A 26859-nucleotide genomic window follows, 5' to 3' on the forward strand; every position below is an offset into this window, starting at 1 on the left:
GTGATGATCGGGGCCGGTCAGGATAACTGGATACTGGTATCGGAATTTGCGGGGATTACTGGAAATGGCACTGTAAGTATTGATTAGTAACTTATTAGTACTGATCCTACTCTCGTCCATGACCATTCACTCACCATACATACACACATCACTTGCTCCCTCTTCTCTCCATTACCTTCCCGTCTCTTGCTCGTCAACTCATTCACACATACATACACGATACGATGCCTCAATAACACACACATCATAGCTCTGACACCGTCCATCCCCACGCTCATTCATCCATCAATCCATCGTAATCGTTGCATCGCATACGCATACACATACACTTGTCGCTACGAGCATTCAAAATGGCACACATCCTCTTTCAGTTCCGCCTCGCATTGTACACCATCACCCTCTTATCCGTCTCCTTCCTCGCCGTCTTCATAGGTCTGATATGTACTCTGGTTGGACATCGACTGAATACCAACTATTTCGTGGCTAGGACATTCTGGCATGTAGCGGGTCCTATAATGGGTTGGAAGTTTGTAGTAGAGGGAGAGGAGCATCTGTGGAATATGGAAGGTACAGGTGGGGAAGGCGAAGGACAGGCTAGCAAGAAAGGGAGAAGTGCTGTCATGGTGGGAAACCATCAGAGGTGAGTACACGGGTTGTGACAAACGCGCATATATGAGCGCCTTTTATCGGAGCTGAACAGAGCTGATGTTCATTACTTAAACCACAGCTTCGTCGATATCCTTTACCTCGGTCGAATCTTCCCTAAACATGCTGCTATCATGGCCAAGAAATCTATTAAGATCATCCCTGGTCTGGGCTGGTTCAGTAAGTTTGCTCTGCTCATGTGGAATGGTTTGGACACTATTGACAATACACTGCAGTGATGTTGTCCGGCACCGTCTTCATCAACCGGTCGAACAACAAGTCTGCCGTGGCCAGTATGACTCAAGCAGGAGAAGATATGAAGCGAAAGAGAGTGCGTCTATTCTCCTGCACTATAATAATTCCCGCCGCTTTGATACAATACGTGTCGGTGCGTCTAAGCTGACATGATCGACATTGAAAAGATTTCACTGTGGATCTTCCCCGAGGGTACAAGACATATGTCGCCGGAACCGGATCTTCTCCCATTCAAGAAGGGCGCATTCTACCTTGCAGTGCAGTGTAAGTTCTGGTGATTGTGTACATTCTGATAAGAACTTCCGCTGATGACCCCTCGTGCTCGTAGCTGGAGTACCAGTTGTCCCTGTTGTCTGCCAAAATTATCAGCACCTGTTCGACGGGAAGACACGGTTCCGCAGAGGCACTCTGCGTATCAAAGGTGAGGACATCCCGGGTTGACCATCACTCTACCTGGACGATCCGAGCTGATCGAGTTCATATTTCAGTGCTTCCGCCTATCCCCACGACTGGTCTCACCGCTGCCGATGTTCCAGACCTGATGAACAAGACGCGAGACCTCATGCTTGCTACCTTACAAGAACTGTCCGGTCCACCCACGCCTCCTTCGCAGGTCAATTCACCAGCACCCCTCTTATCACATTCTGATCGAGTCGGGACATATCATACCTCGAACGACGAAGCGGCTGTCGAAGCTGCGGTAGATGCCGAAGAAGCAGAGCGAGAACCGGCGGACTATGTCTCTGTACAGCCGAGTCGGAAGTCTGAGCGAAATAGCGTGTCTGCATTGGAAGAGCAAGTCGCGAATGAGACGGGTGGGAAGAAGAATCAGAGGAAAAGCAAGAGAATAGCGATAGCGTGAGCTAAAATAATAGGGATGAATATGTCAAGTAATAATGTATTAAGGCTTATAATGGCATTTTTGTTTCGGTCTCGTTGCATCAGGATGGTTTCCGATTTCTTCTTACCAGTCGTTGGGGGTGTCGAGGGACACATCTATTCGCTAAGCGTAGAACTCATGCGTCGTGGTTATAAAGTTGGTCAAGGTTCCTTCCTTACTAAGCACTGACATGTGTGAGGTGAGGCGTACTGAGTGTTGCTCTTGTCTTGTCCAGGTGATAGTGATCACTCACTCGCATCCTCAACGGACGGGGATACGTTATCTCTCACCCGGACTCAAAGTCTATCATCTCCCTTATCTCCCCATCGCCTCGTCAGCGACATTACCAAACTTCCTGCTCTTCCTACCTTATTTTCGCCATATAATCCTATCAGAGCAAATCGACCTGATCCACGGACACGGCTCGCTTTCGTCCTTGGCACACGAGGCTATCATCCACGCTCCGTTGATGGGAGTGAAGAGCGTGTTTACGGATCATAGTTTGTTTGGATTTGGCGATGCGGTAGGGGTATTGACGAACAAGTTGCTGGGCGGAGCACTAAGATGCGTAGATGGGGTGATTTGTGTTAGCAATACTGGGTAAGTGCACAGGTAACAGCAAGAGCGAGATGCTGATCGTGTTGTGTAAATCGAACGGGACAGTCGTGAGAATACGGTACTTCGAGCTCAACTGGATCCGTCTATCGTTTCTGTCATCCCCAATGCGCTCGTCCCAGACAAATTTCAACCGGATCCATCTCGTGCAGATCCTAACTACAGTAAGTATAGTATCACGTCTAACCGTAATCACACCTCTCTCATGTCTCAATTGTACCTCTCGCTGTCAGAGCATGTTATGATCCCAAAGACAATGCCTCGTGATCAGCCGCTGATACTACATCACGTTGATCTCCCAGTCACCATCGTAGTGATATCCCGTCTTGTCTATCGCAAAGGTATCGATCTACTCGTTGCGTCTGCTCCGCACATCTGCGATCTTTTCCCAGAAGTCCGATTCGCCGTTGGTGGGGATGGACCAAAGATGGTAGAGCTTGAACAGATGAGGGAGAAGTACCAGTTACAAGATAGGATAGAACTTTTAGGATCAGTCAAGCCTTCTGACGTCAGGGATGTGAGTGTGGGCTCGGCCCCTGTTCTCCTAGCGCTGGACATCTCGTCGACGTGACCCTACGTCTCAGGGATGGCAGAGACGACATAGTAGCTGACTTGTTTCACTCATGCAGGTCCTGACTCGCGGTCAGATCTATCTCAACAACTCACTCACTGAAGCTTTCGGAATAAGCATCATCGAAGCGGCTTCTGCGGGTTTATTCGTCGTCGCCACCAAAGTCGGAGGGGTTTCCGAGATCTTGCCAGAGGACATGATTGAATTTGCAAGGGCTGACGAGGATGGTGAGTGACCCAACGAGCGATTCCTATCCCATTTACTCTATCGCCCAACGTCCCTTGTTCATCGCGTCGTATGGGAGATTGGGTCTATACATCTGGGTTGTCTTGATCATTATCATACATCGTGCTGACGAGTCTAACCATGCTACTCTCCCTTCGCCGTACAACGCCTCGCTCAGACGTAATTCGCGCTCTTACCCACGCTATACACACCATCAAAGCGGGTCGACACGATCCTCTCGAAGCTCACAATCGTGTGAGAGGCATGTATTCCTGGTCGGGGGTAGCAGAGCGTACAGAGATCGTATACGACCGAGCGATGAAAACCCCACCTCGAGATACCAGTGAGAGATTGAAGAGGTGAGTGTGGCCAGAAAGTTACGCTAGGTCAGTCTGCTGATTTGTAATGGTAGATATTTGGCCCTGGGGCCAGTGTATGGGATTATATTATGTTGCATTATTGCTATTGAGCATTATTTCTTTTGGTTCTTGGAATGGTATGATCCAAGAGATAGGATAGAGATCGTAGGGTCTGATTGGCATATGAGGAGATTTGAACAGGTGAGTTGATCCATCTGACTGATTGAGCTGGAGGCGATGAGCATGACCAGGAGTCAGGAGGAATGTCGGAATGATGACTGGTTGCTGGCGCACAAAGGGGTTCAAGTGCTGACGGTCTAGGTTTTTTCTCCCATAGGTCGTCAGAGACGAGAAAGTTCCGCGCAATGATCCAACAGCGGCTGATATAGGAGATCAATAGACAAATATCTAGTTGGGTGTGAGAAGTCGACGTTGTGTCAAAACAGCTATCTTACGTAGAGTTCCCTATACCACGCACAATCATACCCCCTAGCATTGAGCATCTGATATTCGATTAGTATACCATCTATCCAAAAAGACCAGCAATGATTAATCATGCATTCATTTACACTGATATGTCCTTCTTGTCTCTCTTCTGTCGATCTGACCAATTCGCATCCGCAAGCATCGCCAGATACACCAACTCTCGTAGATATACCGTGTCCAAGCGACAACCGCACTTCCAGTAATGCACGCCACTTACAACTCCGGCACATCAACCTTTCCAAATACTTCCGCCCCTTCCCAACTCAACAACTCGCAATCCCTCTCATCAGCCTCATGCACCCCTGTCGAAATTTGCGTTTCGACACATGCCAAGTCGAGTGTCGAATCAAGGACAAGTACAGGATGATCTACGGTGACAACGAACAAGAGCGTGGGTATGGTCAGTTGTACAATCTGCAGGATTTAGTCAGATCTGACTCACGCCATACACCTGGAGAATAGGATAATCCCATGTTGGCAGGCATGATGAAGCTCTTCAATGTCTTTGGATCAGGTCGATCATCTATACGAGTCGTTAGCTACTGCCTCCTACAGAGTCAGGTTGACGTGGCACTCACCCGGTCCATTCTCCGCGACGATGACAAGGAACTCTCCGCCCGCTTCAAGTGCTTCTTCACCTTTACCGGCCCACTAGACACGTGAAATAGACATTAGCGACTATTACTGACACATGCTGCGGATCGCCGCACTCACCTCAGCCTTGCCCATCGGGATGAATGCCTGACTCGTATACTTGTGTCTCTCCATATACCTCACATCAAATGTCTTCCCCCTCGCCAAGCCCACCTTCTTCGTAGCTCTGAACACCGAGATTCCAGTAATTGCTCCACTATTTTCCGGGTAGGTAGAGACGATAGGTGCCAATCTGTTGTTCTTCCTTGTTTTCCCATCCGGAGCAGACTCAAAGTCTGTGTGGGAAGCATCGGGAGTAGGAGTGATCACGTGTCCGAAGGGCTTGAACGCTGTAGCAGTGAGAGGGACGGGTGTCTGTGATGATACCTGTGCAGTAGTAGTGTTTTGAGACATGTGAGGGAGTAGAGATGCAAGAGAGGGGAGAAGATGGTGAGGTGTTGGAGCAGAAACATGGGCTTGTGGATGCGCATGATGGACTGGAGGAGGATGCGGGATGTTCGCGTTGACTAAGGATCCCGCGGGAAGATTCTTGGGTGGGAAAGGTGGGATTTGGAGGTAGAGTGGTGTCGATGGCGCGACCTTTTCAAGGTAGAGCGGATCGAGCACGTTCGGGACAACAGCTTCGATGACAGCGTAGTCCAGGTCCTGCAACGTAGACAAACTTCAGTCAATGCCTTGATCCCATACCAGCTTGCGAGATCACTCACCCCACCAACTGTCAACAACGAGTGATCTACAGATGACCATCCAAAATCAGCGACGGACTTTGACAGACGGTGATCACAGTCTATTAACTCACGCCAGATTCCCTGATCGAAGGTGACACCTTGAGCAGCAGTCGCGATGAATGCGCGCACAGTGCTCAGGTCCGGCTTGTCGTCCGCTCCATTCAAGGCCACCACGACGATGAACGCTCCAGGAGGTGAAGCGTCTGGTGTCCTACCCATCGGAATGAAAGCTTGGGTTGTATGTTGGTGTCTGTTCATCGGTTCCCTAACTTAGCTACGATCTCTGACACAAACCTGTTGCACTCACCGTTCAAGCACCGTCACTTCGAGCTTCAATCCGTCCTTGATATCCAACTTGCTCTGCGCTTTGACACTACCCACGTGCAATCCACCCTTCGTTAAAGTGCCAGCTGGATAACTCTCTTCGACTTTACCAAGTCTGTGGAACTTGAAGGCCGTTCCTTGATTGGCTATCGTGACAGGAACGCCCTTTGGAGCTGAAGTGGGCAACGAATGACCTTGAATGACTTGACCATAAGGCTTGAACACCTCTGGCGTCAATGGTAACGTAGGGATAGTGAGACTTCCATCAGAAGGTAGGGTCAAAACGCTCTCTGCCGTTGGCGTGAGGGGATGACCGAAGATACGAACTCGTTTGGATCCACCATCAGGGAAGATGTCGTATCGAATATGACTGAACACTTGACCTTGAGGAACATTGCGTTCGATATCGAAGAAATGTTGACGATGCGGACCAAGAGGCTTCTTCGCGACGACTGTGGTCCATTTTGCGTTATCGAGAGACTCCCCATCTTCCACAAGAGTGGCCTCGATAGCACAGGCCTATATACATACAACCGATATCAGCGCCACCCTCGATTCTGCATGCCATACCAGCCGCAATGGACGGAATACTGTGTTTGTAGTATGTCTCACTCAGAGCACACTCACTGCAGGATAGTTCCCCGGATGGAAAGCCGTATCAACTTCTACCCATCTGATCACGCCCGTAACGCCCAACTTTGCCACGACCCATTCCTTCCTCTCCTGACCTTCCAGCGGTCCACCAATTGCATACTTCCCCCTTCCCTCCTGACTCCTTCGCGTCTCCCATCCATCTGACATGTCGAACCCGCGTCCTGGCAAGAGGAGGTTTTGGGGCGGGGAGAAGTTGGCATCGGAGCATGAAATGATTCGAGCTCCGATAAGAGGGGAAAGGAGATTGACGGGATCGATTTCGTGATAGTTCTCTGGAAGAGAGGTGGGAATGGATGGAGCGTGAGGGAGACCGTAGGCCCTAAATCTGGCCTGAAGCACGAAAGCACAGTGGTCCAACTAAGCTCTATCGCTCGTGTATGCCCAAGATGAAGACTCACCATCCCGCCATCTGGTATCATCCTAACCATCACAGCGCCCCAATTGCCTTGTTTCCCAGCACTCCCAACCTCAAACACATGTCTACTATTCGGTCCCAGATCTACTACAGGTAAGACTTCCACCCAATCCGGATTGGAAGGAACGAGTTTCGCGTCAGGTGTGGAGGACAGGGAGAGCGCAAAGACTTGAGATTGGGGAGCTTCGTTACCGCTAAAGTGGGATGTATCAATGTCGACATAGTGTAGCGAAGTGAGCGGCGTGGCAAGTCGGATTATCACCCTATTGATGAGACGTATGATGGTCAGCGTCAACGAGGCAGGCAATTGTCACGCGAGCGCCCTGGAGAGGAAGGCTTGGGTGACGCTGTTTAGAAAACAGGTAGGAGAGACGCGACTCACCAATCGAAAGAGGGACTGTGTCGTCTCGACTCCCAACCATCGTATAGCGCACCATTGGGTCCAAATTGACCTTTGAGCGAGATAGACGGCTACAATCACATATCAGTGATCAATATATACTGCAAAGCATGACTGTAACTCACAGTAGGCTTGATCAGATTATGCCTCGAGGCGAAGAAGTCGTCTGAACAAGCTACGACTTGACCTCCCAAAGCTGCGGACGATACCTCTGCAGCGCACAACGAAGGATGATGTATCAGTGATGTTGTAGCTGTAAGTCATGAATGTTACAGAAGACTCACCGATGAAGTTTGTTTTGATGTTCGAGTCGAACTCTTCTAAAGAGATGGGAGTTGTAGAGCTCATCGCGTGATTATGTGTTCCGAAAGATGCAACTTGAGATGGTTGTAGATAAGATGGTGTACTGCTATCAGACAAGATGGTCCTCAACAAACACTATGTATGCTAGTATGGGTAGCAGAGCAGTTGTTGTAGCAACTTGAATGAAGTACAATCGCATCCCATCTCATCTCTTGACGGTATTGGCCGGATGCTTGCTACACAAGACGGTAGCTAGCGCTAATCTAATCGGACCAACGCCGATCAACCCGGACAAATACAGAATAACCTTCAACAACCGATCCGGCTCTGATAGGCGGGCACACAAGTAGCCTTTTTCTTCAACGCCATCAACAATGCTTTCATCGTTGCTGTTTGGACACAGCTCAGAGCATACTGTGACATGAGTCGAAACGGTCAGAATGCATACATAAGATACACTACAGCATGCATTCTCGGACTTGTCGAAAAACCAATCCAGCTGACTGACACCCGTATTATCGTTCATCTTTTCACGTAACAGGGGACCCGAAGTAATACAGGCTACAAGGCGCACTTGCATACCATAATATCTTTTGGTCAGAAGAACTACGCGAACAAGCTGACCACACCACCGACGAGAAGAAGGAGGACAGACGGGATGGCCAGGTTATCCGCGCCGGAAGAGGGTGCTGTAGTAGCGGCCTGATCAACGTACATGGTCAGCGAGGTTCATTTGAGCAAGCGTGTTTGCTAGGCAGCAGGATCGCGCAGGCAGAGTAGAGAGTTGAGAATGTGAAAGAAGGAGACGAGAGAGGTGCAGAAACAGGGAAGAAATGACACCGAGGTAGAAATAGCAGCACTCACGGCACTGGTGGCCGCCGACGAGGCTGCGTTACCACTTGACTGGGTTCCCGCGGCAGTGGTCGAAGCAGCGGAGGCGGAAGATGACTGCGAGCTGGTTGCCGAGACGGTACTACGAGGAGACGACACCAATGTCAGTCAAATTCGCTTTTGTCACTGCCTCGACATATCAGTTATGCCAACTCTTCTTCCGCAAATTCACTTGCTTCGCCATACCATGACGATTGCTTTTCCCACTAAAGACTCGATTGATAGATTAGGAAAGCGGTCACTCACGAAGTCCCAGTTTTCACCGAGAACTGATCACTCTGAGCCAAGATTCCTCCGTCAGCCGACACAAAGCTGATCCTGTACCCGTCCCCGGGACTCAAATCTCGCAAAGGCGGATAGACGATGGATCCACTAGAGGTCTGAACGTTCTGCTCGATCGGGGTTTTGGTAGAGTCACCGGGAGGAGAGAGGGTGATAGTGAAGTTTGATGGGTCGGTGGAGACGGACTAGTATGCGGAAGATGAGTCGAAGTGAGGAGGATACATACAATCGGTGATTCGGAAGGAAAACAGAAACAGGGCGGAACATCAGTATCGTTGTGCTCTCCATGCAGGAACTCATGTCAGAGGGAGAAAGTTCCGCTCACAGTCCATTGGATCAATTTGGCACCGCTCGTCTCCCATCCCGACGAGTTGTTAGGCAGAGTGATTTGAATGGCTTGAGCCACAGCCGCGACGAGACCGAGCGAGAGGAGTGCCTTGAGTGCGATCATCTGTGTTTGTATACTGTCGACCAGGTTTTCTTTCGATATGCTACTGTTTCTTACTTGTAGCTGGAACTTGAGGCTTCGGAAGTTGTCGTTATAAGATGGGGATAAAGTGCAAAGAGTAATGGGATGTATAGATAGATATATGCAAATTATCCTGTACGGTTGCACCGCTTGCTTGGCGGCATTGCGCCTCTTCTGAAACGGTTCGAACAAAGGAACATGTCAATAACAACAACATTGCCTGCGTCGCACGGGTACAGTACGTAAGGTGTATGCATACCCGGAATTACCTCACTCATTCTCATCAGTCATTCTCGTCTCTCCTGCATAGCTTCTAACAGGGAGTACCTTTCATTGTCAAGGTTCCCCATCACAGCATCAGCATTGCATTATTGCAGTATTGCAATGCATTGATTTTGCCCATCCCTGGGAAAGGAACTGGCACAGCTTTGCACATTGTGGCAGTCAATCTGACAACGCTCAAACACAAAGTCAGCCGCGAGCGACACCTGAATGACCACTGCCGCGTGTCTAAGACAGTCCTATCAGCCTGGTCGAGTGTGAAATCTTCTTCGCATTCTCACTGTGCGGGGGGACAGCAGCTTATTATCCTACTACTTCGACCACAGTGTAGTAGGCTTCCATGATATGAGCGACTGGCGTGTGGCATAGGATGTAGAATGCGGCAACTTGTTCGTAATCATGCATTAGGTCAAGCTATGAGGTACAGGCCGTCTGAAGAAGATTGGAATCCCACTTCACTTGTGATAGGTACTACCGTGTCGATCTCGCAGAAGCATCAAGTTCGCGTCCGAGCAACGACGAGGCGTCGACAGATAGCCACGTCAGCCTAATCTAGACTTCCCTACGCAATTCCCTTATAAGAAGTATGTATGGCCGATCCCCAACGCTGGTCCTATTGGTTGGTCGGGGAAGTAACTGCATGACTTGTGCATTTACTTGCATCGCTCTCTGTGTGCGTGCATCTTAATTACCGCACATCGAAAGCATGCGAGATCTATCACTGTACCAGTACAGGACCACCATACGCGACCGTGCGGGTGACTGAGGATGGGTGCACGCTGGGGAATTTTCAAAAAAATCTAATTTTCATCTTTGTGGTTTAGCAGTAAAATTCCCTGAAAATTGCCACATTATTGGAGTATTCATAGTGTTTGCGTCCTGAGCCTGACTTACTACTGTCCTTTGTGCACGGCACAGCAAGCTCGCGATTCACTCACTTCGATTTCATCATTTCGTCGTTGAATACACATCAGTCCATACATCCATCCATCCATCCATCCTATATCTCTACTTATCATATCACGACTGGCGGACCATTGACGAATTCGACCAGTACTACAGAAGATATACACGCCATCATGAAGCTTTCTTGGCTTCTTCTCTCCCTTCTTCCCTATGTTATGGGTATGTCTTTGCTTCCCTCCTCGCGTCGAGTTACCCTTCTCAAACACTGACTCTGTGTTTAGCCAACTCGGTCTCGACGATTTACTGGCCCGTCGCCTATCCTAATGCCAATTACCCCTGGGTGATCGGACAGAAAAACCTACTTTCATGGTTGACAGGCGGATCCACCGGTATCGATTCTTTCGATATCCAACTTCACAACTCGAACCGTACACTCATGACGGGTTTCATCCCCATCGCTCTGCGAGTACCGATGGAGAGATTACCCACCGGTAGAAAGAATTATGGTGGAGAGATCGAGGTCGATTTGGATGCAAATGTCCCTACCGGAGATAGTTTTTTCTTGGTGTTCATGAACACGTATCACGGTGAAGTCTATGCCAAGGTGAGTGTGGTTGACCGTCATTTGGTGAAGTCAGAGCGTGTCGGATATCTTTCAATTTGATCTTGTGTCTGTTGTGTCATACTTGAATGTGCAAGCTGATCGATGTGTTTCCAACTTCAGTCAAAGAAATTCTCAATCTTCGCTGCTCAACCCGACAACTATACTTCAGCGGGTACGTCCTTGTTGTCAATCAGAATCTATGACGCTCAGACTAACGTCCATGTCTTGTGTTACTGCAGATCTCCCCACCGCCACTGTTACGGCGACAATCACCGAGGTCCCTAATCCTACACAGCAATGGGCTATCACTCTCAACGGTATCGACGCAGACGCGACGGCAACAGCGACGGCTACCAACCAAGCAGGTAACGCCGGTAGCGGTACATAAGCATCTCATCATCCCATTTGCCTTCAGTAATGGTGCTTGATTTTAGATTGATTGACTATGCGACTTGGCAAGTGATGAGAGGAGGGATCAGATGGAGGGATAGGGTCGATAGACTCATCCCAGTGGGAGGCGGAACTGTTACGGACATTTGATAACGTTTGTTAGTTTGACTTTATGACTTGATGATATCATATTACTTGGATCTCCTCCACGATCAACGGCATGTCGCTCATGCTGATCACAATTACGTGCGTCATGTACCCAGACGAAGCGGATGACTGAGGATGGTGGGTTACAGGGTGAAGGTTGGACACGTCAGCTGGGGGTTGGTTTCTGGGCAGAGGGGAGAACAGTGGTTTATGTCGGTTTCGGTCAGTCGTTATTGATACTGATGTCTTCCCTGTCCCTACCAGCTTTGATGTTTGTGTCTTTCGGGATCCGTGTGATCAATATGAGCACAATCCAGAGGTCTCGCGTACATCTCCAACAAACCATACTAGAAGTTCGCACAGTAAATGTCACTGTATTGCCATTCGGATGTCACTGTCTGATTAGGGATGGCTTACAACACTCACTCATTCGCAAAAGTAGCTCTGTTCAACATTGCAGGACCGACCATGGGCAATCCCACACTCAAGTCAGCTCCATGTATGTCGGCCACCCCCAACTTGTCCAAGACCGAAGAGAGGGAAACCACTGTCAGCGACCACACGGTGCTGACTCGCTGTAGCTGAATGTTATCCTTGTTTTCTGGGAAGCATAATGCATGTATCGCATCTGGGGTGTCCGACACAAAGGGAATTGGGGACAAGAACGCGCTGTCTGTCTCGGTCTTGCTATACGAGTTTGGATCAGGCACTCAAGAAAGCCCGAGAGAGCGACGGGGATAGACATCTTTCCCCGTCCCCATCATCCAGGTACTACTGGTAGACGAAGCAGACTATTCACACTGATTACTTGGCATGGGTACTAATGATGGGGTGCAGCGCACATGTACGTATGACTGTATTCCGACATCTATTTGCATGTGTGCATGTGTGCATGTGGTGGTGCAACATGACCGAATACCCGAATGGATGGCAATATACACTATCTACAATAGCCCATATCGCTCTTACTATATAATTAAAGATCTATTCAGAGAGAAGGGTTGTACCCTTCTGTTTTCAACGTAACCACAAAACTAAACTCGACTCAACTCGACTAGTACTTCTCTGACTGAGCCTCCTCGTGTCTAGCAGTCTCGGTAACGACGGGCTTTTGGAGACCGGCTTGTCGAGCGGGGTCGGCGAACTCCTTGATGGGCTCGTTGAGGTGCTTGAAGTATGTGGGGAAAAGAAGAGCACAGAGGAAACAGGCAATGGCGAGAGCGACGCTACGAAGACACAAGCAACGGTCAGCGGCAAGTCATGGAGTGGAGATGTGGTGGAGAGGTAAAACTCACTAAGGCCAGATGAGGTAAGGGTCTTGGATAGCATTGGAACAAGCGAGACCGATGGCGGCACTGATGGCAGAGTTGAAGAGACAGATTGCGTAGACCAAACCCTTCATCCTTGCGGGCGCACGGGTGTAGGCAAGTTCGTAAGAGGTGACCATGACGAAGATCTCACCAATGGCAGGGAGAGAGTAGAGGGGAACCTGAGCCCAGATAGACCAGCTGGTGACGGTCTCACAGGTCGAGGCGTAGTAACCACAGTCGGACTCCTGGTAAATCTTCCACTGGACGATGGCACCGTAAACCATGTTGGCGGCTCCGAGCATGAAACCGACACACATTCGGGTCATGGGCTTCATGGGGTAACCGATCCTCTCCATGAAGGGGTAGAGACCGTAAGTGATGATGGGGGTGAAGACAATGATGGTCAAGGGGTTGAAGTTGGTGATCAAGTCGTTAGGAGCGTTGTTGAGAGTCATCGCAGTGGACATATCGTTCTCTTGAGAGCCGATACCACCATCAGCGAGGTTGAAAATTGGGATAAGCATGAAGACGGCGGTAGCAGCGAGAGATTGTCGGATTTCATCCACAAAAGTGTCGTCCCAAAAGACCTTGCTTGGGTCGACGAAACCATCTCGGGCAAGCATGTAGCTGGGCTTTGCTCTGTTCCACCATTCGTCGCCACCCTTCCACATAGACTTCCATCCACCGTTGCTCATAAGAGTGACACAGACTTTGAAGGCTTCGAGGACGACAGAACCTTGAGGTGGAGCGAGATACAATCGCTTGTAGGCCATCCACAAGACAATGGGCATGATCATGTAAATGACACCGGGGATGAGGTAGGCGAGCCAGAAACCGACGAAACGAGCAGAGTAGGAACCTGCGATAGCGAAGAAAGATCCGACATTGATACACCAGTAGAACTGTGAGGGTCAGATACAATCAGCTTGAATTGCGTTATTCTCCAGGTCGCCGATACTCACGATGAGCAAGTATCGTTGAACGGTAGCTTGAGGGTCAACGATGACTCTCTCTCCAGACTTGGTAGTGGTTACGACGGGCTTCTTGACCGGACTTTGGTCACAGAGCAAAGTGGCCAAACAAGGCTTGATGAAACCGGAAGCGAAAGACAAGATGTAGTATGAAAGCAAGAAAGGACCGATAGCGTGACCCTTGCTGATAACGGTGGGGATGGAACTAATAACCAAAAGGACGTGGGCGACGAACCCAACAGCGGTACCGATGGCGATAGTCTTGAATCGACCGAGCTTGGTGTCGGCGAGAATACCACCCAAGATGGGGAAGACGTAGGCGAGGAAAGTGAACGCGGTGGTGACAGCGGTAGCCTCGACGGAGCCTCGACCGAGAGCACCGGCAGACTGGTTCTCACCAGCACCACCAGGTGCGACGGCACCAGCGCCGTTACCTCCCTTGGGCAAAGGGTTCTTCACAAAGTTGGTGACGACACCGGTGGTACCGAAGTATGAAGCCTATGGTTTAAGCGAGGTTTTAGTCAGCTAGAGCGGAAAAAGCGCCACCAGCGCAGCGGAAACGCGAGGCAACTCACTCGCTCAGCAAGCTCAATGGTACACATGGCAATAACGACCCATGGAACCTTCCCAGAAACCCTAATGACAAGTTCAGTCAGCGTTGTGGATCTCTTTTCTGACCGACATGCTTAGGGACAACTCACTTTCTCAGGACAGACTCCTCCTCTGCTGTAGGCTCATCTCCCTCAACGAAATCGATGGCGTCGAGATGAGTGGCGGCAGCGCTACTGACGGTGGTGTATGCAGGAGCAGAGTCCTGCTTGTCGTAGTCTTTGACATCGACATCGTTACCAGGGATGGCGAAAGCGGGCACGGGGGCGGACGTGATGTCGGAGGCCGCATTGGCGTGTGTGGCTGATCAGAAGGAACAAGGTCGCATCAGTATGGGAGACCATCTCGATCGAAGACGGTTTTGTTGCCACTCACTAGCCATGGTGGCAAGAATAAAAGTCACAACAGACTACTTTGGTGTTGTTGAATTGATTGAGAAATTGGAAAAAGAAATCGAAAGAAACCGATAGTCTGTTCGTCCGACTTTAAGTACAAGCTGCTTATCTTACAAAGACAGAGAGACGAGTGGATCCCTTCCCATCCGATCCGAACCGTTTCGCTGCTGACCCAATCAGAAAGTATCTAGCGACGAATACTTTCGACTTACTCGTAGCTTATGACAAGTGCCCGGCGAGTCACGGCTTGATTGGGTTGGGTTGCTAACTCTGCCTTTCTCCTTCTGCTCCACAGAAAAGCATAATGATAATCTCGGAAGGGAACGCATGGCACCTATCCCACAATTTGAACGAGTCGAAAGCACACCATAGAATTTGGAATCGTAAGAGGAGTGAGGTGGGCAGTTGAGCGGAGAGAAGGGCAGAAGAGCAAGGGAGCAAGGGATGGTTCGCATGCAAAGCGAACCCACATTGCACACGACCTGGATGGCAGCATGTGGTACATGGTTTCATTAAAAACCGAAAAAACAAACGCGAAACAGACCATTGTACGGCGTATGACAAGAAGCGGCAAAACTTTACTATCCCAAGTCTTTCTCCACCCCTTCAACTTTACCGCATGCGACGCATGATGGGCTACTCTCCAAGCGGCTCTGAACGCTGTCGGTTGTGAGACGGCCCGTCATATCCGGAAGGAGGAAATGGAAGCAATAACAAAAAGGTGAGGAAGGAAGAACGATCATCGATGATCTAGCGAAGGTACATACAGGGAAACCGTCAGAAAAACCTGAAATGGTATGCTATTCCTGGCATCCGTCGTTCATCATAACCGAAAAATATAGTAATATGCACCATCACGAGAGGTTTCAGGGGTTCGACTTGACGCTGGAACCCGCGGAACCGCATGGGGGATACTAGTACTGTGCAAGTATAAGTTAAGTGCTTGGCATTCTTTTTTGACGTTTTTGACGTTTTTTTGAATGTGGCGCCCGCCGAGAGTTGACAGAGTGGCTAGGCTATTTCCGATCCGAAAGTCCGCAATGAATGTGAATGTGACAACTCACATCCCGTGATTGGTACAGCATGTACACCGATATCATGACATCCAATTGGGGCGCGACTGATTGTATACATGTGGGGGGGGCAAAGCAAGGCACACGATGCCAGGCCGTCTTTATCTTAATCTCGGTCAAGCATGTGTGTCCTATGGCTTAACCACATGACCTTATCTGTGTTTTACCCATGCGTAGACTGCGGGGTATCAAAATGCCAAGAGCTATTTACAGACTTCGGTCTTACACGACGTGCCGATGATGATGAATATCAAGATCGTGGGTATCGAGGACGGTCTCGTCCGACCCCGACCGCCCTCCAACATCTGCGTTGCACTGAGGTACAGTGTGGCAGATTCAAGCTATGTCTCATTTCTCCTTTGGTTACTTGTAGACTCAAGTATGCTTTCACTAACGGCTTTCGATGAGATCCATGAGCGCTGCTATGCACGATCCCACTGATGTCAGCCCGCGGTGAGGTCATGCTTATCGGCCAAGGTCATCGGGTGACGCCGACGATAATGGCGCTCGATATATGGTTTAGACAGTGCAGCTGATCACAAGCGTCCTTGGGCGTTCTGCTGGAACACTGCTCTCTGCAGATAGTGATGTGAAAAGGTGACCAGTAAGACAATTACATCGTCAAATATGGGCAGACACTGTATCGGTCTGTTCTAACAACTACTACTAGTACTACTACGCGCTTGGAATACGCTTTTTACTAACAACTCTCATGAAAGATTAACTATCCTAATCACACAATCCACCATGTATCTACCCCAAGAATAATATCACACACACAAACTACATGAGCTTGGTCCAGACCTTCTCGACCCAGTTTCTTGGGGGTTTCTCCTCGTAAGACTCAGCCTCGATGACGTCGAGACCGGACACGAAGTCCATCTCGGAGGTTCGAACGAAGTGAGTCTTCTTGATGAGCTTGTAACCGATCCAGAGGACGGGGAAGAGCCAGAGAGGAAGGTAGTTGGTGACGAAAGTGGCGACAGACCAGTTACCCTTGAGGAAGACGGACCAGGCAGAGAAGAAGAGGATAATGGTGATCAAGATGATGGCGTACCAGGCGGCGATGGCACGCTTGTTGAGTCGAGCGGCGTAAGGAAGAGTGGATCGGGAAATTCCTTGGTCTCGGAGACCCTTCTCGAATCGGATGTAGATGAAGCAGATACCCCACCAGGTAAGAAGACCAGCGGCAGCGGTCAAGTTGGCGAAGTAACCGAAGACCTCACCAGCAGTTGATTGAAGGGACATGTAGGCAAGGGCACCGAAAAGAGAACAGAAGATGATGGCGACGTAAGGAAGACCGTTCTTGCTGGTTCGTGCGAAGATCTTGGGCGCTTGACGAGTAAGGGCAAGACCGTAGATGGCTCGGGAAGAGGTGAACAAATCGGAAGAAGCGGCGGACCAAGCAGAAGTCAACAAACAGGCGTTGATGATACTGGGCAAGGCAGGGATACCAGCTCGCTTGATGGCAATGACGAAGGGGGAGGCGAGAGCGGTACCAGAGTTGAGTGCGAGACCGTCATCGTTGGAAGGGACGAGGAGACCGATGATGAAGGTACCACCCAAGTAGAAGACCAAGATACGGATGTAGACCTTCTTGATGGCTCGGGGAAGGTTTCGTCGGGGGTTCTTGGCTTCACCAGCGGCGATGGCGACGATCTCAGTTCCGATATAAGAGAAGGCGGCTTGGGTAAGAACAGCCCAGAAACCGAGGAATCGACCGAGAGAGCCCTGGATTCCCTCGTACTGGACAAAGGGACCAGGGTTTCGCCAGTACTGGAATCCGATCGACTTGTGGTCGGGACCACCACCGGCGGTGATGATGATACCGAGGATGATCAGACCGGTGATGGTCAAAACCTTGATGGAAGCGAACCAGAACTCGCACTCTCCGTAGACGCCGGCACCGAAAAGGTTGATGACGACGACGACGATAAGACAGACTGAGATCCAGAGAGCGTTGTTGAGGGTTTTGTTCCACAAGTTGATCAAGACGGCGGCGGCGGCAAGTTCGGCAGGAAGAATGATAGTCCAGTTGTACTGATCATCAAGTTAGCAATGGTCAACCAAGAGAACGGCACGTGCAGAAACTCACCCAATAGTTCCAGCCCATGGTGAAAGACAAAGCAGGGTCAACGAATCGAGCGGCAAGAGCGATGTGACCACCAGGGATAGGGAGGAAAGAGATCATTTCTCCAAGACAAATCTGTACCAGAGGAGTCAGCAACGAACGAGAATTGGTTTAGACGTATAGACGTGAGAACTCACCATGACACAGTAACAGATGGAACCCATCAGGGTGTAACCCATGAAAAGACCGAGGGGACCACCGTGAGCAAGAGCGGAACCGGTACCCAAAAAGAGACCGGTACCGATAACACCACCGATGGAAATCATCGCGAGATGTCGCGATTTCAGTTGTCGTTTAAGACCGACCTTGACCTCGGTGTCCTCAACATATTCGTGGTTAAGGTTGTGAGCACCATCGATGCCACCGACCTGGTGGATAGAGTCATCGATTCCGTGCTTCTTCTCGTCGTACTCGAGCGACATGATGAAGGGATGAGTGCTAGCTACTACTTATGTCTGGGTAGAATAGCTGAGTGGCGGGTCGAAAAGCCAAAGAAGAAGGAGAGGAAAAGTGGGACAGAGAGGGGTTTTGGGTTTAGTGGAAAAGAGGAGAATGATGTTGGCGTGGAGCTTTATATATCGTATCGGTGGGGCTGGCGGGAAGCGAAAGAGGATAGTTGGTTGGTGGGACAAGATACCTAATCGACCCAATCGAGCGATAAGACTGGACCGGGAAACGAAACGATGATAAGCGCGTAATCCCCCTCGTCTACCCCTCAATCACGACGATCGCTCGAGGGAAGAGAGGGTATGGGGCCAGAGCCTTTCAGGTAGCAGTACAAGTTACGGGGAACGGAGAGGGGGTGACTGACTGGACAAGTTCGCTTAACACATTTTGTTACTACTGACAGGAACAACCCTGAGTTCTTTTTATTTTTTTGGATAGATACATGGTTGGTCACTCAGCAGGTGGACTGAGACCTGGCAACACCTTATGATGGCGAGACTCCCCCCTCTGTGTATGTGACTCTCTCTCCCTCTCTATGTGTGTGTGTGTGGTACCAAAGTTGTGCTTCTTTCCTGCATGATCGGGAAGGGAAACTCCCAAGCCTTGGTTAGCACAGACCCACAGTGCTTTGATTACCAGAAATGCTTAGCGCAAACTATTTTCATCGCCTTGGCTCCCGCACGTAGCCCACCCAGTAAGTATCTATCATGATCTCTCGTAACGTAATTCAATAGGCACATGTATCGTTAAGGTGTCACCGGTACTTTACTACTTCCGGTAAATCGTCTTTAACCGGAGGAGACGGGAAAGATCTGTTTTGTTCGGTGATACAGTAGTCATCCCCCCTGCTGCCTGCTGCAGATCGGCGGCAATGCCGCATTTACGATAACAGTAACACTACCAGATGATTGGGACGGGCGTGGGGAGCAACATCTACCTAGGGAGGGAGGTGTTTGATATACGTACCTAACCATCCTAAGCGAAGTGAGAAAGGGAATATTAGTCGCGAGGTATTACGACTACCAACCACATCGCTTGGAGCAATCTCTATTGCTACAGTAACATGCGGAACCGACTGATACGACAGGTGTTTGGTGTACAAACTCATGCATTCTCGCTACCTATCTACCTTATCTGTCGACAGCTTGGGCTTATCTCTCGAGTCTCGGATACGAGCCCTTTTAGCGTGACCCATTCCTGATATCTTTCTCACGCATGTTATATTGCAACCTTTCGAAAGAGATATGCAGATCACAACGCCTCCTCACAGCCTGGTAAGACGAATGGGATGTTTGTACAGATCGGCGTTCCTCCCGCTGACTTCCCTACATGCCGTGTGACCTCCTTGCATGCATACTTTTACCGTCTTGTGATTCGCCGCTGTACGTCAATATGTCAATCACCGACCTGATCGGAGAGCAAGGGAGGGAAAAATGGCACCTCGTGGATCCTCAGGCACGAGTTTTTCCCTTGGCTTTTTGAGTTCAATCCTTCGTGTCAAAAAGGGGAGATAAGGTGGGAATTAAATGGAACACCCATTCAATTGTGTGCCTAAATGGGGGAAGACAGCTGAGGTTGTGGCGAATCGAGGACCCCGTGCGGAGTATCCATCCCTCGCTTCCGGCAAGGGTAAAGCAAAGATCTACAACTGACCTCTACCGCTTTTGTTTCCGTACAACAAATCACTGAATCGTCCTTTCGCTTTAAAAAAAAAAAACGTCCGGATACCGTACCCGTGGCCGGGAATCACCTTCCTTCAACGTTATTGAAATCCTAGAAATATCGGTACTGCCGAATCATGTAGGTGACTGAGCGGTAGAGATCTTGTGCGGGGCTCACCAAGGCTGGTTCCGTGATGATGTACACGATCTAGTACCGATCAACTGCCCGTGGGGCTTGTTGCGGCAAGTCCGTCGGGGGTGGTGGGGGGGTGAGGTACCATGAATGGTCTCGTGACAACGTAGATCTCCGGAAAGATCGCTAGCATATGAACTGCGCGTAGGGGGTAGCCGTCTTGAACCACAACACTCGAATACGTGCTTCACGTTTTAAGCGAGGTTCGTCGTTGTCCCCCCTCCATCCTCACATGTCGTGTATATCATCCCAGTTCGTGATTTTGTCTCGAAACCTCACCGCTTGGGTACGATTGTGAATCCATCGAGCGACGACTCGTGCTGCATGCGGTCCGGCTAATACCTCGACCCGCATGCTGAAGATGTCGACATGGCGTGCTCTAGACGTACATAGAGGCAGCTCATAGAGGGCCGCGCGGATGGGTGGGGGAGTGGGGGGTGGGGAACTGAACAGCTAGTCAATACCCCGTGTCGAAGACTTGCTGTTCCACAACTCAAAGTATGAGAAAGTACCTTCCGGGGCTAGCTACTTGTATCTCATATGCCCTCCGCTCTCGACAAGGCCTCAGCGACGCGCGATACACCAGAAAGGAGATCGGTCTTCATCGTCCGGAAGGTATCACCGAGATATCCTCTCACGGTAATTCGAGCGGACCAACGCGATGTACATCTCTCACACACGCTTTCAGGCGGTTGACTTGTGATGGATATGATGTATTTATGAATCCCCCACTCACCCGCTGATACATTAACAGGCTGTTGAGCGCCGTCGCGTGTTATCGATGCAGTGGAAGCACTATGTCGTCCAACACCGTAGGTCAGATCAATGTATCAGGTACTCAACGTGTGTCATGTCGCCCGGTTCAAGTTCCAAGACGCTCCCAGCACTGGACTTTTCCACGATCTTTCGGTGCCAATCGAGCCGGTCCGGTCGAATGGCCTCAGTGTATGAGCTGACGAACATGATCATATCTGGCTGTGCCATTGAGATTGGTTCGCATTTTCGAATTCGATCACATAATTGAACTCCTCAATATGCTAGCTTGTCATCGCGCACATCGTTCATATCGTAGCCCCACCACCCGCCTTAATGCCAATATGTTTGGGGAAAGAAGTATACATCCATCTCGTGTGATTGTTCTCAGAGTATTATAAGCGACGAATTACAGTGGTCTGAACAGGTACTGCTGGCATCAGTGCCTCTGCGCTCGCCCGTTTCAACGTCAAATTTGCAGAATGCAACAATGCTGTTGGTAGGGTATAGCAGCTACAAATTTAGTGGTCGACCACGTCGACTGAGGGGGTTAACTCTGCGGTATGAACGGTCTGAGGGGCGAAGCAAAGGTCACAGGGAATAAGCGATACAAAGTTGATTGTTGCGGGAAGCCTAAGTGTTCCTGTCCTCGTCATTCGGGGTAAAGGAGAAAAAAGAGGCGCGGTATATTAAGCTTACAAGACTGAACTTCCGGATTTACTTGTTGGTACCGATTCAACACATCACATAGAGCTGCTTCGTATGTTGTCACTTGCGTTGAGATCTACAGTACATGCTGTACTCGAATAGTGTGCACAAAGGTTCATGATATTTCATCTAGTCGAGATATGGCAGATTTGACCTATTGAGATTTGCGCCTGCGGCATGACGTATCTCGCCTGCGGCAGAGTGAGAGGCCCTGTCTACGTATGTACTGTATCCCATCTGTGTAGGCGCAGTATCCACGCATCTCACGTAATTGTACTGGACAGCGCTTTGCCCCGACGCCACTGCCTAATGCCTTTAGACTCAAATTCTCCATCGTATCCTGGCCGGTGACTAATACAGGGTTTTTGTTTCGTTCATTCTTTTTGGCAAGTAAACGATCATGTAAGGCGATGATACTAGATATGCATCAATGGTACATGGCAGCGCTCACAGGGCAAGACATGATACAAGTGACGACTAATCCCCCTCCACATGTGTATAGTGAAGGAGAAACGTGAGAGGCGCAATCGGTAGGTCGTTTGGTCGCTCACAAGGGTGCACGGGTAATGGGAACCGAAACGAAGTGAGACAATTCCTTCATAACGATTGAATGGTACATGTATGTCGTAAGGTTTGCCATTGAATTTATATAACTTGGAGAGCACATTGTGCATATCAACTCGTCTTGACAACGACGATCCTCTGGACTAATAGATATATAGACAGATGTGCACACAGGAAGCATAGTAACGCCAATCAACTTGTAACTTTCTACGGTATCAACGAAACAATGCTGTTAACAATCCCACTCGTCATCTCGATACTTGGCTTGGCGGCACAATTGAACCAAGCAATTCCGGTTCACAGACACAAACATAGTCGATGGATCAACTCGTTTGCTTCAAATCAGGTGCCGCTGCTGGACGGAACAGTCATAACCACAGATACGGTGAGTGACAGCGTTACAGCCGATAGCGAAGATATAGGAGATGTTAAATGAAAGTTCTTTACTACTCCTGTAGATGTCACGGAATACCGCAACATACTCTGGCGATTCGCAATGCATCGAATGGACCGCACCATATTCAAAACCGCCTCTCATGTCATTACTATGCGACCACGATATCCCCGACCTGATCAACGAGCATCCCGACGCTCGAGCATTCTCGTTCCAAGAACTACTAGATTACTTAGATGGAAAAAATGACGATGCGGACGAGATGTCAACCGAAACGCCCGCGTTGACGATGGAGGCGCGAAACGATGAGCCTCTCAGAGAGTTGAGGAATACGGAGGATTGGTTCAGATGGTTGGACGGAGAGGAGGAAGGAGGTTCGCAGTCTGCGTCCGGGTCTGCCACGATCCCGGAAGTAGAACCGGAGGCGGTTTTAGCTGAGAGGGAAGACACCGCAATAGACAGACTGCAAGATGAGGTCGCAGCGGCTACGCAGGAATATAACGACAAACTATGGCTTGTGATGTCCCTTGGAGAGGATTGGTAGTGTAGCATAGCATAGCATAGCATAGCATAGAGCGTAGCATAGCATCATTGACCGTCTGTTGTACCACCACTTTGTATGTGATTCAGTGCTGCCGCATTCATACCACCGCCACGAGTAGATGATTTCAATCGGTATTCACAGTGCAGTCCCTCGTCAACGGTATGTGGTCTCGCTTCATCTAACGACCATCATCATGCATAATACTGTGCACTGATGTCGTCTATCGTCAAGGATCGGAGGCTTTATACGGTATGAATGAGTGAGTATTCGTAACTGATGTGGTGATGCGCTGCCACACATGCATCCCTAAGTTGTGGGAACGGTGCCTGTGCCGAGAGACAAGTCTCAATCAATTTGACATACTTTTCCCTGATGACAAAATGAAAATGTTGCTTCGTCGCTTGTTCTTTCCGCACAGCCTTTTTGGGTCGAGAACCCGCTGTTGTTGTCAATAATGTCCGGGTACAACGGGTAAAGTGCCAACCCCAGACGTCATACTTGGGTTGAGGAAAGCGCCTCCGGAGGTTTCCAGCTCGGACTTGGCCTCAGCTTTACGAAAAAGACAATTATCTCCCGACGTTTTACAGTACATCCCGTCCCGTTTCAACATGAGATTCTCTTCTCCTTGACGACAGGGTTCCAACATAACATTGTCAGGTCAGGTTCGGTATGTCATGACGATACGGTGACCCCTGTACCGCTGCCCCCTGTGACCGTCAATCAACCACTTGGCACTTGCGCAGAGAGCGAGCTACCAGAGCTGTGTCATTGATTGTTGTCATTGCTTCCTTTGTTGTTATGCAGGGTTCGTTTCGGGCCTCGAGTCACCGATCGAGCGTACGTGCGTATGTATCATGCGGTTGGCAACAGTTTGTCATTGTAGATGCACGGACATCTTCTCATCACAGATTGTTGGTCATTTTGCATCTCTAACCAGTACAAGCATTGTGAACAACCGTAGGATACTGTACTCTCCTTAACGTTCGCCAATTACCACCACCACTTTAGATTGATCGTTGTGATCAATAACCACCGATCCCAGCCCATCTCATCTATTCGATACACTAGCAAGATGCTCTTCCTCGCCCCTCTGTACATACTCGTCTTATCCATCTTCACCAGCACATTCACATTCACTTCCGCTTCCCCACTCCCTGTCAACTATCATCAAGAAGATAATACCCTGGCCCCTTATACACCTGTGAAGTGGTTGAATCATTTCGGATCTCGGATACCCGATGATACGGTGATGCATCTTGAATGGGAAGGAGGAAGCGGACATGGTTTCGAGGTGTATTATATCCCACAATGGCCAGGTCAGACGGACTATGCGGTGAGTGCGATAACTATAGCTGGATAGACAGCCTATCCATCACATGAGGTTGTAGCGCAAGAAGGATGTAGCTGATGCGCTTGTTTTTTGGTACTATACATAGCCCGTGGACATTGCCAATACCCAAGAACAAAGATTCACCTGGCGAACACCTAAGAAAGATGCTTATCCCCAGGGTACGACCTTGTGAGTATCCTGTGTCATCGTCATATTTATCACCCCCCCCACGGGCTAGAGCTTCGTCTGCTCTGCTGTCCACATCGACATATATGTCATATCGCTGCGATACCTACTTCGTGCTCCTACTGATACACGCTTCCGTTGCAGTATTCTTGGGATAAACGATGCGCTACCATCACTAGGCGGAGGATGGTACGACGTCACCGGACTGTTGACTTTCGGTCGATGACGATAGTCGCAGGAGAGCGAGAGAGGATGGATGGACAGTGTCTCTGATAACTTAACGGACAATGTTGATGATGACATGACCAATGGTCATTGTATAATACTGTGACTGGTACGGTGGATAGATGTGCATAAGTACTAAAAATGCATGTATATTCAGAAGTCGGGGTATTTGGTGCTTGCCATACGACTGGTCATCCGTCTCACTGGACGAACTGATGGTACGACGAGAAAATGTCCCTCCATCCGTCTGTCCTGTCCGGTCCCGCATCTCATCCTCACCTCGCCTTCCCTTCTTCCACTTCTTCATCCATTCCTTCCCACAGAACCTGCTTCACCTATCACCTTCTTTTGTCAGATCCTTTACTTTACTGATGTCCCGGCCATTCTAGTACGTTCCAATCTTTGAGATGTATGATCTGGTATGTATTCTGCCAAACGACTTTGAAATCAAACCCATCTGTTGATCCCCAACTATTTCTCGTCCAGACCATCCTCGTCCCATTGCCTAAATCCGTCACATTATAAACTGCATAATCGTGATCGTATCCCATCATCGGAGTCGAAGGTACGATATCGTCTTGACTCAGAGTATTGAAGACGACCGGTGTTCCTGTGTTCGCTTTTGCTAGATCGTTATAGAATGCTTCTGTATCAGTGTAATTTGATCGTAAAGAACCGACGGCTTCGTACCCTGTTAACATCTCCAAACCGATTTTTGAAGATCCATTCAAAGGATCAAATGTCCCATTTGCCAATATCCCTTCTATCGGTGGCGACTGATTACTACCTAAAGAGAGAATAGCTTGTGAAATCGCATCATGCCACCAATTCCCATCAGGATGATCTTCCGTACGGGATTTATTGTACACCGTCGCCAATTGTGTGGTGGGACCAGAGGTGAGATTGGATGGGTTCCAGAGGGTTACTTGCACTTGGACATCTTGAGGCCAGGAGACATTGTACATCGGTGCACCGTTACCGTAATGAAAGAGATGTTCGATCCAATCTTTGGACGAGATCAAAACGGCGAGGGTGGACGCGTCGTTCCAGCAGTCGAGGACGGTCACTGGGCGTCCGAATGTCAAGAATCGAAGACAAGTACGTAATCCGAGAGCAGAAGCAGGACGGCGATACTATGGTCAGCGAGATACCGTCCTCTTTGTCTCTTTTGAGACTACTCACCCTGTTTGATATCCCTCACATCGGGACCACTCTCGTTCCACAGTCCGGTATATAGGTCTCTTCTTACCAAGTCCACAGTCTGGGATGATGTGGGATGCGACTCAAGTGCGGGAGCAGCCGAAGCTGCTAGGGTTGTTAGTTCCGAACGAAAGTGGCCACTACAGCCAGAGAGGCTGTACGAACATACCGAGTGACAGGTACCCCAATAGAACAGGTATTAGTAGTATCATCTTCTCGCAAATGGATGAGCCCTTGTCGAAATCGCTTGCGCAGACTTGGCGATCACAAGTGGACTGATGAGATAGTCAACGAGGACGAGAGTGGATAGAGCAGTAAGATAGTTGTATTGCAATTGCGCCACGAATTGAGAGACTGAATGAGCGGATTGCGTGCGACTGACAAATATGTTGTTCAGGCTCACAACTATGCCGTGTCTTTTCAGACCATGAAGTGTGCTCGCGGACCAAATCGATCGAGATTGCAACATGAACCATCACGACCGCACTCATTGTCAGCTGCATACCTGGCAATCGCGAGGTGTATCAAGAACGGTCATGAAAGGAATGTTCAAGCTCCTTGGTGTTATTCCCCTTTGAGACTCCCCGACATGTTGCATGTATCAAAGGAGTATATTCTCAATTTGTGTGGGTTGAGCACTTCGCTGCGCATGGGAAATTCGTTTGAGTCGTCTGATACGA

The 26859-nt window shown here is 49.5% G+C and overlaps 9 protein-coding genes across 9 annotated transcripts; 4 read left to right on the forward strand and 5 right to left on the reverse strand.

Moving 5' to 3' along the window:
- Window positions 1–350: 350 nt before the first annotated feature.
- CI109_102782 (uncharacterized protein) lies at window positions 351–3950 on the forward strand (the record flags this gene model as incomplete). Its single annotated transcript, XM_032006041.1, has 14 exons — window positions 351–640; window positions 728–825; window positions 882–976; window positions 1068–1164; window positions 1229–1321; window positions 1389–1758; window positions 1846–1936; window positions 2016–2380; window positions 2444–2559; window positions 2698–2912; window positions 3025–3193; window positions 3370–3550; window positions 3604–3751; window positions 3888–3950. The coding sequence occupies 14 exons, from the start codon at window positions 351–353 to the stop codon at window positions 3948–3950; spliced, it is 2391 nt and encodes a 796-aa protein (XP_031859622.1).
- A 299-nt stretch (window positions 3951–4249) lies between these two features.
- CI109_102783 (allantoicase) lies at window positions 4250–7559 on the reverse strand (the record flags this gene model as incomplete). Its single annotated transcript, XM_032006040.1, has 12 exons — window positions 4250–4404; window positions 4479–4559; window positions 4615–4687; window positions 4751–5335; window positions 5398–5423; window positions 5490–5668; window positions 5726–6261; window positions 6370–6726; window positions 6795–7074; window positions 7194–7282; window positions 7337–7422; window positions 7496–7559. The coding sequence occupies 12 exons, from the start codon at window positions 7557–7559 to the stop codon at window positions 4250–4252; spliced, it is 2511 nt and encodes an 836-aa protein (XP_031859621.1).
- Window positions 7560–8120: 561 nt separating this feature from the next.
- Window positions 8121–9138, reverse strand: CI109_102784 (uncharacterized protein; the record flags this gene model as incomplete). Its single annotated transcript, XM_032006039.1, has 4 exons — window positions 8121–8216; window positions 8379–8487; window positions 8652–8872; window positions 9013–9138. 4 exons carry the CDS (start codon window positions 9136–9138, stop codon window positions 8121–8123), a joined length of 552 nt encoding a protein of 183 aa, XP_031859620.1.
- A 1379-nt stretch (window positions 9139–10517) lies between these two features.
- CI109_102785 (uncharacterized protein) lies at window positions 10518–11336 on the forward strand (the record flags this gene model as incomplete). Its single annotated transcript, XM_032006038.2, has 4 exons — window positions 10518–10563; window positions 10626–10948; window positions 11069–11120; window positions 11188–11336. 4 exons carry the CDS (start codon window positions 10518–10520, stop codon window positions 11334–11336), a joined length of 570 nt encoding a protein of 189 aa, XP_031859619.2.
- A 1203-nt stretch (window positions 11337–12539) lies between these two features.
- Window positions 12540–14757, reverse strand: CI109_102786 (uncharacterized protein; the record flags this gene model as incomplete). Its single annotated transcript, XM_032006037.1, has 6 exons — window positions 12540–12711; window positions 12781–13697; window positions 13758–14264; window positions 14342–14402; window positions 14468–14678; window positions 14751–14757. 6 exons carry the CDS (start codon window positions 14755–14757, stop codon window positions 12540–12542), a joined length of 1875 nt encoding a protein of 624 aa, XP_031859618.1.
- Window positions 14758–16626: 1869 nt separating this feature from the next.
- CI109_102787 (uncharacterized protein) lies at window positions 16627–18396 on the reverse strand (the record flags this gene model as incomplete). Its single annotated transcript, XM_032006036.1, has 3 exons — window positions 16627–17883; window positions 17939–18049; window positions 18112–18396. The coding sequence occupies 3 exons, from the start codon at window positions 18394–18396 to the stop codon at window positions 16627–16629; spliced, it is 1653 nt and encodes a 550-aa protein (XP_031859617.1).
- A 4130-nt stretch (window positions 18397–22526) lies between these two features.
- On the forward strand, window positions 22527–23238 carry CI109_102788 (uncharacterized protein; the record flags this gene model as incomplete). Its single annotated transcript, XM_032006035.2, has 2 exons — window positions 22527–22685; window positions 22759–23238. 2 exons carry the CDS (start codon window positions 22527–22529, stop codon window positions 23236–23238), a joined length of 639 nt encoding a protein of 212 aa, XP_031859616.2.
- Window positions 23239–24036: 798 nt separating this feature from the next.
- CI109_102789 (uncharacterized protein) lies at window positions 24037–24980 on the forward strand (the record flags this gene model as incomplete). Its single annotated transcript, XM_032006034.2, has 4 exons — window positions 24037–24075; window positions 24200–24571; window positions 24675–24757; window positions 24899–24980. The coding sequence occupies 4 exons, from the start codon at window positions 24037–24039 to the stop codon at window positions 24978–24980; spliced, it is 576 nt and encodes a 191-aa protein (XP_031859615.2).
- Window positions 24981–25344: 364 nt separating this feature from the next.
- On the reverse strand, window positions 25345–26391 carry CI109_102790 (uncharacterized protein; the record flags this gene model as incomplete). The annotated part of the gene is made up of 3 exons (XM_032006033.1): window positions 25345–26045; window positions 26162–26284; window positions 26349–26391. 3 exons carry the CDS (start codon window positions 26389–26391, stop codon window positions 25345–25347), a joined length of 867 nt encoding a protein of 288 aa, XP_031859614.1.
- Between the last annotated feature and the right edge of the window lie 468 nt (window positions 26392–26859).

Source organism: Kwoniella shandongensis, chromosome 5, assembly GCF_008629635.2.
Source record: "Kwoniella shandongensis chromosome 5, complete sequence".
In the NCBI taxonomy this organism is placed as follows: Eukaryota; Fungi; Basidiomycota; class Tremellomycetes; order Tremellales; family Cryptococcaceae; genus Kwoniella; species Kwoniella shandongensis.